The sequence below is a fragment of the Phodopus roborovskii genome, unplaced genomic scaffold (genome assembly GCF_943737965.1).
Source record: "Phodopus roborovskii unplaced genomic scaffold, PHOROB, whole genome shotgun sequence".
Classification (NCBI taxonomy): Eukaryota; Metazoa; Chordata; class Mammalia; order Rodentia; family Cricetidae; genus Phodopus; species Phodopus roborovskii.
Genome location: NW_026126517.1, coordinates 2,327,824 through 2,342,094, shown reverse-complemented (window position 1 = coordinate 2,342,094; position 14,271 = coordinate 2,327,824). Strand labels below are relative to the sequence as shown.

Below are 14,271 nucleotides of genomic sequence, written 5' to 3'. Positions count from 1 at the left end.
GAGTATGACAAACATCTGGCAAGAAATAATGTGTATTCTGAGCAGAAGCACTAATAAGGTTTGCTGTCTGCTTCTCCATTTAGCTCAAGTCAAGGACTGGTAAGCACTATCAGGACTCAGATTTGTTTGTTTTCCTGTTTGTTTTAGTGTAAAAGAGATGAGGGAGGGGAGGGAGAGGATAAAGTGCAAGTAAATGAATAGAAATAAAAAAAATATCATACTAAGTGAGAAAACCCAGAAACATAAACAATGTATGTTTTCTCTTATTTGTGGAAAATGGGAATCAGTTTACCACAGGACCCGGCAATCCCCATATTAGGCATATACCCAAATGATACAAATCCATGCAACAAAGACATGTGTTCAACTATGTTCATAGCAGCATTATTTGTAATAGCAATAACCTGGAAGCAACCTAGATACCCCTCAACTGAAGAATGGATAAAGAAGATGTGGCACATCTGCACAATGGAATACTACTCTGCAGAAAGAAAAGAATGGAATCTTGAAATTCACAGGCAAGTGGATGGCACTTGAAGAAATCATCCTAAATGAGGTAACCCAGTCACTAAAAGAGGAATATGGTATGTACTTGCTCATATTTGGATTTTAGACTTAGAGCAAAGGATCACAAGCCTATAATTCACATTCTAAGAGATTCATGGAAAACAAGTCCCCCAGAGCACAGGAGAAGTGGGGGGGGGGCAGTGAATGGAGAAAGAGAAGGGGAGAAGAGGAAAGCATGAGTGACTAGGAATATTGAGTCAGGGAAGGAATAGAAGACGAGACAGAGAGAGAGAGAGAGAGAGAGAGAGAGAGAGAGAGAACATAAAAGAGGCCATTATTAGTACCTGTTGGAAACAGAAGCAAACACCCATACCTACACATTGAGTCAAACTAGAATCCAGATGCAGAGAGAGAGGACAAAACCAGGTGGCAGAAACACATAGAGACAGCTGACCTAAGGAGGAGGAGCTAACGGGCCCCAGACTGATAGCTGGGAATCCTGCATGGGACTGACTCCGACCCCCCTGAATATGGGTCTCAGCCAAAAGGACTGAGCATTCTAGGGTACCTCAGACAGTGCAACCAGGATATATCCCTGGTGCACAAAAGGACATTGCAGACATATCCCCCATGGAGGAATACTGCCTTAACCTAGAGACAGGATAGAAGTCCTAGTCCCTACTTCAAATGACTTGACAGGTCTATATGAACCCACCTGGATGGCAATGCCCTACATGTGGAATTGCGGTGGGGGGGATGGGAGGGGAGTGTGGTCAGGGTGCATGTGAGGGGGCAGAGAGGGTAAGAGGGAGGTAGGAAGGGAATTGGGACTGACCTGAAAAATAAAACTATAAATAAACAAACAAACAAACAAACAAACCTACAATGGCTCCCTCTATTATGTTATCTCTTTTCTTGCTCTCCTTTTTCTTTCCCTGACTCAATCTTCCTGTTCCCTCATGCCTACCTCTCTCCCCCCCTTCCTCCTAACTCCCTCTCCCTTCTCCTCATGCTCCCAATTTACTTGGGAGATCTTGTCCCTTCCCCATTCTCCAGGGGACCATGTATGTCTCTCTTAGGGTTCTCCTTGTTTCCTAGCTTTTCTGGCAGTGTGGATTGTAGGCTGGTGATCCTTTGCTCTATGTCTTAAATCCATACCATGTTTGTCTTTTTGTAACTGGGTTACCTCACTCAGGATGGTTAGAGCACTAACCTCCAAAATATACAAAGAACTCAAGAATCTAGTCACAAAACACCAAATAATCCAATTAAAAATGGGGTACAGAACTAAATAGGGAATTCTCAATAGAGGATCCTAAAATGGCTGAAAAACACTTAAGAAAATGCTCAACATTCTTAGCCATCAGAGACATGCAAATCGAAACAACTCTGAAACACCATCTTACTCCTGTCAAAATGGCTAAAATCAAAAACACCAAATACAGTTTATGCTGGAGAGGATGTGGACAAAGGGGAACATTCCTCCACTGCTGGTGGGAGTGCAAATTTGTACAGCTACTTTAGAAATCAGTATGGTGGTTCTTCAGGAAAATGGGAATCAGTCTACCTCAAGATCCAGTAATTTCACTCTTAGGCATATACCCAAAAAATACACATTCCTACAACAAGGACATCTGTTCAACTATGTTCATAGCAGCATTATTTATAGTAACCAGAACTTGGAAGCAACCTAAATGTCCCTCAACAGAAGAATGGATGGAGAAAATGTGGTACATTTATTCAATGGAGTAGTACTCAGCTGGAATCTTGAAATATCTACTAATTCTTACCTAGCTCAGAATTTGCTCCTAACCATCAAATGTTAAATTCACTTCTGCACTTCTACAATCCAACTGGTGTTTGTTCAGAATGGTCCCTGGCTATCACTCACTGATGTTCTGTGAAGGTTTTAGGGGCATATGTATTTATTTATACTTAATAATGATGAATGTAACACACTCTAAGATACTTTGCAAGCTGCAGCTATCAATTACACATAAAAAATTACAGAGTGCTCTTTTGCCAACCATAAGGAAATTCCTATATATTACATACATCCCCAAATTATGAAAAAAACGCCTTAATAGTTCTCTACTATAATAAATAAGTTACAACCAGTTAATAGAGTGGAACAAACAAAACTTGCTTCTATCTCTTTAATTTTAAATGAATAATACAACAAAATGTTTAATTTTTGACTACTGTATACACAAAGAATACAATTGTATACATACAATTTCAACTAAATTCTAAGTGAACTGTTTAAACCAAATAGATGTAACCTTGCTTCAAGAAAAACAAAAGTTAAAATAATGACTTTCTCAATGTTAAACTTGGAACAGTTTTGAGCCTGGTTGGAAAAGCCTAATTGGTCCTAACTCATATATACTTTCAACAAATTCTAAGCTAACTGTTGAAGCAAACTTTCTTCACTCATGATTTAAGAATTAGTAATGATCAACAACACTGGCTTAATTTTAAATAAAGAAATGGGTGAGAATGTACGGGTCCAGAAATGGAAACAGGTTGAAGAGATGGCTCACTTATAATAAAAAGAGGGGACTGGAGAATGATTCAGAGGTTAAGAGTATTAACTGCTCTTCCAGAGATCCTGAGTTCAAATCCCAGCAGATACATGGTGGCTCATAGCCATCTAAAATGAGATTTGATGCCCTCTTCTGGTGTGCAGGAAAACGTGCAAGTAGAACAAATAAATAAATTTTTAGGAGGATAAGAAAGGGGGTCTGGGAAAACAGTTAAGAGAACTTGCTGCTATCCCAGAGGGCTCGTGTGTGACTTGTAACACACATGGTTGTTGCACATCCATCTGCAATTGCAGTTCAGAGGACTGCAATACCTTCTGCTGCCATTGGAGACTAGGAACAGGCATGGTATACATACATACATGCAGGCAAACCATCCATGCACATAAAATAAAGGGATTTTTTTTTTCCCAAGGAAAGAATTATACTGTAATCTCAGATCTTTGAGCTTAGAGGTAGAAGGATAAGAAGTTCAATGTCATCCTTAGCTATATATCAACCTTGGGACAAGCCAGGGATACATGAAATGTTGCTTCAGGAATTAAAGAAAAAAAAATTAAAATAAAGACCTTTTGGGTGTTACTCTTGGAACAGTTTTGAATATGGTTGAAAAGCCCAATTGGTCCTAACTCCATGCTGTTGGCAAAAACTGTCTGCCTCTCTGGGCTAATTCAACTCTGAAACCTGAGCTGAGAAAAATAGAAATGTTCGTCATTCATTTAATCCCAGTATCAATCTAGTCATTCTTAAGTCTGACTTTACAATATAGGGTTTTGAATTTTTAAACAAATATAATCGCCTCTCTTTCATATGTTTCCCTTCTCATAATCCACTAAATGAAATGGATAGTAACAACTACTACAATGCAATTAATCACAAAACTATTTATGAATAAGGGAATTTACATTAAATCCACTCCTGAATGAGCAATTTTCCAATTCTAAAAAATTACACCTGGCACACACACCAGCCCAGGATCATTTTCAAACAGGAAGACAAAAAGTGCTTGAAAAATAAAATGAACAATGTGTGGTGTGTGTGTGTGTGTGTGTGTGTGTGTGTGTGTGTGTGTGTGTGTGTGTGTCTGTGAATAAGGCAGCCACACCTATACATTACACTTCTATAGAAGACCTCTTTCTGAGGCTGCTAGAATCATGTCTTAAAGCAAACAGTTAGTGTGGAAACAGCAGTGATGCCTGGTAACCAGGACTTCCAGACCCCTAATGTAGTGACTTGATAACATACTATACTTGGTCTACAGTCATGTTTTACTCCACCCATGGCATGTAACTTTAATGCAGAAATAATGGAGGCTAACTCCTAAGGGACCATCTAAAACCACACTTCTTTTTCTGACTCATGAGATCACAGTGCTTTTCTGCAACACGAGTAAACAGAACAAGACAAGGAAATGTATCCACCTGTGAAATACAAAGCTAGTGAGACCTGCGTGGCAGCATTTTGGGGCTTTTGACTACTAGATACAGTTGAATATTTCAACTCCTCTGTTTTGCATTTAATAATCATTTAGACCACACCAAAAAAAATTATTAAAATCACAATCACCTGTATATCAAAATATGGAAATTTCCATTCTGATTTATATTTCTCACAGTCTGAACTGAATGTATGCTGAAAGGGGAAACTACCTTTCAGCAACAACTTTTACTGTCTCTGTTAAACTTAACCACTGAAATAAGAATACAGTAATTTTCAATATTTAAATTAAAATTGTATTAGCTATATACAATTTGAGGATTAGAACTTAGATAGTATTTGTTTTTAGTTCAACTAAATTTTAATTCAAGAAAGTTTCATATTACTAAGCTACAAATCCACACTATTATTAATTAAGACATTGCTCATATGAATATATGTTTGCCTTCAGAACATATGCTATCACAAGCTATATACTCAAACTGGTGACATCATCAAGCTTGTATGAGTATGTTTGGTATAATGGTGTACAACTTTAATTCCAGCACTCGGGAGGCAGAAGCAGGTGAGTCTCTGTGAGTTTGAGGCCTATATAGTAAGTTTGAGGTCTATATAGTAAGTTCCAGACCAGCCAGGACTATCTTAGGAAACCCTATCTCAAAAGTGAAAAGAAAAGACAGAAAAGGAAAGGAAAAGAAAGGAAAGGAAAGGAAAGGAAAGGAAAGGAAAGGAAAGGAAAGGAAAGGAAAGGAAAGGGTAAATAAATACTGCTGTTTTAATAGTGGTTTGACTATATCTAATTACTAGATGGTAGGTGTTATTATTTAAAACTTGTCTTAAGTATTTTTAGTAGAGATAATCTACTGTGATAAATCTATATGCTTTAGGAGAAAAGTAAATTAAGAGATGCTTAAGTGTCTATTGTGTACCATGATCCTCTACAATTCAAAGATGAGTTATTTATTTCTACCCATGAAGAGCTCACATCTACTGGGAAACCTAAGAAACAAACATAAACTTAGCACAACTTGGACATGTGTATACTATGGCAAAGTGACTAACAACACTGACTTGAGTAACTTCAGCTTGGCTAGACCAAAATTACAGAAATTCTGAACCAGACAAGAGGCAGCTGTATAGTAATGCACATAACATTTTTTTAATCAGACACAAGTAGGTCTATTTGAGCATGTAGAAGAACTATTAAAATTAAGTGACATGTACATTTTTCATTCTCTATTCTTCGATGTAGGTAAAATAATCTAATAATGAACATGTACTAATGACTTTCAGCAAAAATTTGCCAATGACATTTTTGGTGTTTCTCAACAAAGGCATTCTGAGGCTGAAGAGATGTCCCAGCAGTTAAGAGCACAACTGTTCTTCCAGAGGACTCAAGTTCCCAACACCAGGCAGTTCCCACCCAACTACAACTCCAGTTGCAAGGGATGCAATCGCTCTTCCAGACTCAAGGGTGCCCATGCTCACAAATGCTCATACACCCACCAACCTGTCATACATACATGCATGTACAATTAAAACAATTAAAAACAAAATAAATCTTTTTTAAGTCATCTGTTCTTATCCTTCACCATATCTGTAATGATAACCCTCTTGAAACAGGCACACGGTCCTTCATAGCAAGACTAAGACATCACACCACCCTAAAGAAGTCTATTACAACATACACAAATGGGTTGATTCATGGTATGATGCCCATTAAATTTAGCAAATTTTAGCCTGAAAATTAATTTTCCCCTTAATCTATTAACTTACCATCAGGATTTCGATCTATCCATTAGAAGAAATGCAAAGGACAGTGGGAGAGAAAGAATGCAAACTAATTATATGTGGTAAAGCTACAACACAAATTTAATACACATCTGTTTAAAATACAATTTAAACTTACAAAAACAGTACACACACCCCTGAGAAAACAAAAGCCTTATTTGAAGAACAAACCCTAAGTAAATGAAATTCAGCAATGTGTTTGTGCCTCTGGTATCAAAAGTCCATAAGAATGTTGCTCCAGTATAAAAGTGACTTAAAACAAAAAACTCAGTATTCAAGTGACAGGAATATTGAGTGAAAATGCAAAAGCATAATGTTAATATGTCCAGTTATCCCTTCTTAAGGTAATTGTTACTACTCTGGAATAATGTTCATTTGGGTTTTGAAGCTTGTCTTTCTGTCCTTATTTTACACTCTATTTATGTTAATGTATAACTAACTATGAACCAAATAGTGTCTAGACCTCTGCTTTACCAATAATTTATGATATTCTAAATTCCATCTATAAGAAAGTAAATGTGACCAAAATGGTAACTACAACTACAGGCCACATTGCCGATGGCTGACTTCACAGTATTCGAATGCTCTTTTAGTGTGTCAACCACTAAAATCACTACTTTTCCTCAAATATTAATAAAAGAATGTATACATTAAGGTCAGCCATCCCTATAACCAACTGTGCAATACTGTAACTGATTACTCAGATGTTAAGTTAATGATAAAGGATCTAGAACAGCAGCCAAATGGTCCTCCTTTCTGGGTCTCAGAACTCAAAGTAAAAATAACATTCAAACGTCCACGGTCTTTTCAGGAATCACTGAAAGGTCTGCCACCCTTTAACCTTTTATCAAGTTTTGACTTCTCATGAAATCAAGTCTCTATAAACATAAAAGTGATTATAAAGCCTCAAAGTTTGAGGATTTGAGAAACAGACAAAGTGATTAATGGTTGGTAAAGACTAAGTCAAAGTACTCCACAATGAAATAAAACTAGATTTTAAATATTACAAGTAAGCTACAAATTTACATCAAAGCATCAACAACTTCCAATGAATGAACAGGAAGATTCGCCAGGGATACATTCATGAGGGAAGCCAAAGCAGCTAAGCTGAGCATAAACATGGAGACTTTGTGGTTTTTTGTTTTTTTTTTTTCTATTAGACTTTTTAACTGAAAAAATAAGCTTTTAAACTGTCCAGAAATGTTCTTCAAACACAAATATCAAATTGCTGCAATATCTGATTACAGCTGCACCACACTAAAGCACCTTTTAAATTATGACCCACTGATTGTTATTTTCTAACAACCAACTGACATCAAACTGTTACTATGAAATAATGTACCAAATCATGTACTATGAAATAATACCAAAATCAACTAAGTTCAAGTTTATAATAGGATAATCACTCCTAGAACAATCTAATGATTTCTGATATCTATAAAAATTTTAAATCTGAAAAACAAAACCAAACTAAAAATGTAACAGATGTGTTCTTAATTACTCTAATGTGGAAGGTAAAGAGTTTTATTTAGTAATTAAGAAACTATCTAAAATTTAAGAGTGGCTTAATGTTGTTAACCTGACTTTTCACTAATTCATACCAGCCTTTTTAGTTTAAATAAATGAAATATGACCTAGAGAACACTTTCTACTGCTAATAAAAATACATCATATTTGCTATTAAAGTGAAATCTGAGGACCCAGACAACATATGAACACACTTGTCATTAACAAAGTACAAGAAAGTAATTGGAATAATAATTAGGAGTAGCAAAGAATTTTCTTTAATTGTAAGCTATTCTATCTTAAAAAGCTGAAGTCATTTAACTTAAATTTGGTTTATAAAGTTGCAAGTCACTGTATGTTTTACCTGTTGGTCTGGAATAAGAAACAACTGCATTTCCTTCTAATTCGGATGGTATGTAATTTCTCTTCAGGTAAACAGAAAATGCCACTATGCTGGTCATATCTGGTACTATAGGGAATATGAAAGTTATACATGAGTTATACGATGGCAGCAATTATTAACAATAACTAAATTTTTACAGCATTTATATGTCAGGTACTTCTATAAGCACTTTAAGTAGCCACTCATACAATCTTCACAGAGACACTGTAAGGTAGGTGCCATTATCACTCCTTTTCTAATCTATGAGGTGACCACAATACAGAGTTAAGGGCCAAGATTACACCATTACCATGAACCAGGAACTGACTCCACACAAGGTGCCTCTCACTCCCCTGCATCTCTTTGCCTGGGTCAACAGGCAGAGAAAATGGGGGAGAACAAGAAGGGGCAGAAAATCTGGGGAGACCATACTCTGTGGTGGCTAGAACAAATCTGAATGGGACTGGATACAGATGACATGTTAGCAACTTTGCAGACTATCCTGTCCTCCTGTGTTGATGCACGGGTTGCCAACCTTTATTACAAAGCCTTTCGAGTTTACCTAGAACAAAAAGTTCTTCATGATATTTTTTAGAAAGTTAAATGGGACAACAAGAAGGCTCAGCAGGTAAAGGCACTTGCTGCCACACCCAGAACCTGAGTTCTAACTCCAGGACTCCCATGGTAGGGAAGAACTTACTCTTACAAGTCATCTTCTGACCTACAAACAATGGCAACCACATACACATGTGTACACACAAACCCAAAATAAATATTAAAAAGTAAAATAATAAAGTGTAAAATAAAATTTAAGAAAAAAACTAAAATAAAAAAAAACTAGTAAAGAAAGATAAATTGGAAATACTATTTTAAAACAGAAAAGAAGCCAGGCTTGGAGACACACACCTTGAATCCCAGCACTTTGAGATCAAGGCCAACTTGATCTAAACAGTGAGTTCTAAGACAGCCAGGTCTATGCAGAGAGATTCTGCCCCCCCCCCCAAAAAAAATCAAAGAAAGAAAGAAAGAAAAATTTAAAAAGCTAAGTAAGAGATCATTTTAACTGGATTAATGGCAAGTTTTAAGAGGCCCAAGTGTACAAAGAACCCTTAATAATCATCAGTTGTGAGATGATTACTATTTTACATATTAGATACTTTTTTCATTTTCTAATTAAATCTTCAAAACAATCCTGACATATAAATGTTATTACTCTCTGTTTACCACTTAAAATAACAGGCTCTAAGTAGTTACTAAGATAGTTCACTCAAATCTTGCAATAAGTAGTATAGGAGTTAGATTCAAATGTTGGCCTGTCCCAAGCCAGAACTTTGTCTTAAAATGTTACTGATTCACTACAGAGATCACCAGGGCTGAGGACATAGCTCAACTGCTAGAGTCCTTACCTTGTATGCATGAAGCTTCAATCCCCAGCAACACACACACACACACACACACACACAGAGAGAGAGAGAGAGAGAGAGCGAGAGAGAGAGAGAGAGAGAGAAAGAGAGAGAGACAGAGGAAAGTCTTCCAAATTATACTATTTGAATGCAGTTAACAGATATAGCTAGTTAACAAATAAAGCTGGAAATTCATAATCTAAAAATTATTCATCAACTATCCATGCATGATACATGAAAGGGGGAAATATCTGTAAAACAATGCCACTGTTTGTTTCTCAGGAGGATGTCAGAGGTGCTATTTAGAAATGAAATACAGCCCTGAATTAAGCACACTGCTTAAAACCTCACAGCACTGTAAACATCCAGACAAAACAAGGAGCTTACCCGTAAAGTCAAAGGTGAACTGATCACAAGTCAATACTAATGGTGGCTGCACATAGACAGACAATTTGACTTTTTGCAACACCACTCGATTCTGCAGGGTAATCTAAGGACACAAAAATTATTAATAATATAAAAAATTTCTACTTTATCAAAATTGAAGTTACTATAACTAAAAAGTCATTAACAAATATAAAATCATAACAGCTAAAGAGTATAAATAAGGCAATCGTCCATCTCAATGGGCAATCAAAATGTGGTCTATACCACAACATTCAGCAAAAAGAAATGAAGCTGACACATAAACTATGAAAAGTATCATATTAAGTTAAAAAAAAAGCTAATTGCAAAGAATCACATGCAATGTATATAGTGTAACTCTATTGACATAAAATGTGTCTTTTCTCCCGTCAAGGCCTAGCAGCCACCTCAGAAGAGGGAGTAGAAATATTTTAAGAGCTAGAGGTTGGGAAGACAGGAGCAAAACAGTGTCTTTGGACATGGCAGGACCACTGTGCCCACAATCTCAAAGAACCTGTGGTTACCTGCATAGGACCTGAATAAGATCAAATCAGTCAACACTCCACCCCTAGCTGAGGAGATTTTGACAGCTGATGAGCTCTGAGGTGTGGAGAGACTGTTTCTTGTAGGAATGTTGGTTGACCATGCTACAGTGGATGGCCCCATATCCATGAGTATATGGACAGTACAAAATGAACTTGGTGATCTACAAAAAAACAAAGACTACAGAAGTTGTGGGTGGACATGGATCAGGGAGAAGAGGAGGTAAATATGATCAAACTATACTGTATAAAATCCTCCATGAATTAATTAAAATATTATATTAAAATCTTCTCTTCTCTGTTTTGGAGATCCTATCTCCAAAAATCTTTATTTAAACTTTCAATAAAATAAATAGAATAGGCAACCTCTAAAACAAATTATATAGATCAGAACTAGCTTCAAAATAAAATAAGAAGGGGCAATTAATGGCTACTGTTGTTTCTTTTAAGACGTACAAAGGATTTTAAATTACATGGGGTTATAAATGGCACAATCTGCAAAGATGCTACAAATCATTGTAAGTTGTATAATAATATGTAGTGATGTCTCAGAGTATCAGGGAGAGAAAATGGCTGTTCTCATTTGTAATGGAAAACTGCATAATGGTAGTTTTGTTCTTTCCTTAAACACACTGTACTATTATGGATTATTTATCTTATCTAGTGTTAATATACTTATTTTCACAAAAGACAATTACTCTGATGATTTCCTCATTTATATGGATTTCTTATTGCCCCAGAGCATATCACAGCACTGTATTTTCTTGTGTGGCTAAACAAAAAAATCCTACAACATAGCCACTTCTAGACAATATCAAAGGATAAGGGCATTAACTAGTCTGCTCCTGGGAGTTAGGATTCCAAACAGCTGATAGTACTTGATGATGCTAAGATATCCTACCCATGTAAAACCAAAGCTAAGATCTGTGGGATAACAGTCCAGAAAACAGTGTGGGTATGGGTACAGCAGTCCAGGATGTCTCTCTGCTGAAAAGGGTGTGAAGAACCACATGAGACCCAAGCATCTTTAGTAGGGCACAGTGCCACTTGTCAGTGAAGGCGCCTGCTTTCTATTAGGTATCTTCTCTCACTGGTTTTGATTTCCTACAGGTTTCAACTTCTTGGAATTGTTTGTGTGAGATAACTTCATCTAACTATTAATAGACAGCCAATTATCAGTCTAGGTAGGGTCACTAAGAATATCTGGAGGCAGACTCGAGTGCTGAGATTTTTAAACCCTCTTGGGGATCCTAATATACAACATGGAATCAGTGCTTGGTTGAAAACAATTCTTCCTTGTATTTCCTTTGCTACAGAACAATTCAATCTAGTTACTAGATTCTATCACATGAGGCAGACACATACCATTGTTAACTGACATAATGCAATGATGCCTTTATTCTGAAAATCACCCAGTTTTTATCTGTCTCTTAAGTGAAAGGCATGCATCATTGTTCCTTAATTACACAAATATAAAATATAAAAAAATGTGACCTACAAATATAATGAACATACAATTAAAGGCAACAAATGTTATGTATCCATTTTAAGTAATGTATTCAAAACAACCTTAGAATAATCCAAACAAAAAAATGTTTTGACATGTAAAGTAAGGTTTTCAAGAGAAAATTATTGAAGCAAATACATATGATAAACAGAGCAACTAAACAATGTATTCTTGGATTTTTACTGTAAAAACCCTGCCAATGTACAAGCCACTAGGCACAACAGAAACAAAACTTCCTTGGTGATGTCTGGCCATTAGGACAAAACTCTCAAGGTGATTGTGGCAAAAAAAAAAAAAAAAAAAAAAAAAAGCTTCTTTCAGATGGCTAGCTGGACCAGGTAATCAACAGGACACAATTACACAATTAAGTATAATTTTATTAACAATAACACAATGTTCTATGTGTACATATAATTAAATGTAATAGCCACAGTGGCTTTTTACATTCATAAAGCATGCTCATGAGTGACATGTGTGTCTTATCTTGCATAATCTTCACACCTGTGTGAGATAAGGACTATCACACAGCATCCTACAATACAGAAAATCATAGCACAGGTAGCTAAGCAGTTAGTTCTTCCTGAAGCCACTAATTAAAAGGGAGAGAAATGTAACTGAACTGCTCTCTACCAAAACCCAGGGCCTGGTCCTTTATGCAACATTATTTAAATCATAAATAGTGTTATGAATCAAGAGGTTCCCATTTTACACTTTAGAACTACAGTTCAGAGAACGTAAACAACAACCCCACCAAGGAGTGGGTACTATAAGGCTGAAAACTGCCCTCAGGAGCATCATGTGAACATGAGAGCTACAACTCCCTGTAGTAATAACAAAAAGTTTGGAAAGGAGCAGACATCCTGACTCTGCTGGCATAATGATGGCAGCTTAGACAACAATCACACAATCTCACATTGTTACAAGGGGGTGTGCATCTGGGTTGGATGAACAACCATGAGAGCTCCCACATCAGATTTATTGAATCCAACAATGGTGTAGGACTTTCAAAGCACAAGTCAAAGAGATATGACAAAAATAACTACAGTAACAAAGAATAGTTGTTTTTGAGCCAAAAAGTGAATTAAAGACTTGGCTAAAAAATAAACCTCACATTTTGAAAGGAAAATAATTGTAGAATATTAAGGAGAAAATATAAAATGTTAATACAAGAACTTTCCATGCAATTTTCTGATTCTAAAGAAATAAAACATAATCCTTAGGAAATATAATACCAAATGTTTACCCTAGGTATATAAATATGACTGCCAGGCCAGGTATGAACAAGCACTCTGCCTGTTGCCTGGAACAGATTGTCACGCATCATGCACACATACTCAAGGTAGCCACATCTTCATTCATTTGGAACGGATGGAAAAATTTTCTCAATTAACTGGATTTATTATGATGGAAACTTTACTGGGTATATATCTTGGCTGCTGCTGTTATAAAAGGCCATAAGGAGAGATTTACAACAGAAATTTGTATAGAGACTATCAGACAGGATCAGAAAACCATCCTGTCTGCTATGTAAGTCCTACCCATGCTGTGCAACATTGCACAGCATAGCGTCTCTCCTACTTTTATCATGGCAATGAGAATTGTGACCAAGGCGTGATCAGTATGGTTAATGGAAGAGAATTTTCCAGAAATCATGTCATCACTTTAAGGTGGCTGATACAAATGAAAGCCTAGGAAATCTGTGGGAGAGTGTGTTCACTAACAGCAATGACTTGTGCTTGACAGTGAGGATGAGGACATGGACAGTGTTATCTTCTTTGGGCAGAAGACTTCTTTTGGCAATATAGTGAGATTCTTGAGTGTCATATGACTGTGTCTGAACAACACCATTACACAGATCTACAAGAACTTCCCTACACAGACATATGGGTCATTCCTGCACCTCTGAAATTACTTCTTTCTTAAGTGTTTGATTTCTTGCCACTAATGCCTTTCCAGAAGGGTCTGTGACTGGGGAGGGGTAGAGAGGCTGGAGAAAGACCACCCTTGTTTCCAATGGCAAGAATCCAAAAAAATTAGCTTAGGAAACTGTTCTAAGATTGGGCTTGCTTCAGCCTCAACCAAAGATCTCCACACTTGGGCCACCCGCTGGGCCAGTGTAAGCGAACACAATTACTAAAGCCTCCTACCTTGTCAAGCTTCTCCAAGGACAGCAAGCTATAATCTTAGCAAACAGAAAGCCGGTCCAAGTTTTGACTAAGCAAATCGCCAAGATCCACAACTTTTCCTG

At 36.6% G+C, this 14,271-nt stretch overlaps 1 protein-coding gene across 4 annotated transcripts in view; it reads right to left on the bottom strand.

Moving 5' to 3' along the window:
• Nucleotides 1-14,271, bottom strand: part of Bbs9 (Bardet-Biedl syndrome 9) — a 456,449-nt gene that overhangs the window by 251,997 nt on the left and 190,181 nt on the right. For 3 of the 4 annotated variants that reach the window (XM_051196851.1, XM_051196854.1, XM_051196852.1), the window contains exons 13-15: nt 9,957-10,059; nt 8,149-8,253; nt 6,264-6,278 (exon numbers count right to left, since the gene is read on the bottom strand). In XM_051196851.1, the coding sequence (XP_051052808.1) occupies nt 6,264-6,278; nt 8,149-8,253; nt 9,957-10,059 (223 nt within the window). The remainder of the gene's footprint in view (nt 1-6,263; nt 6,279-8,148; nt 8,254-9,956; nt 10,060-14,271) is intronic. The other variant, XM_051196853.1, reaches the window with a different exon arrangement.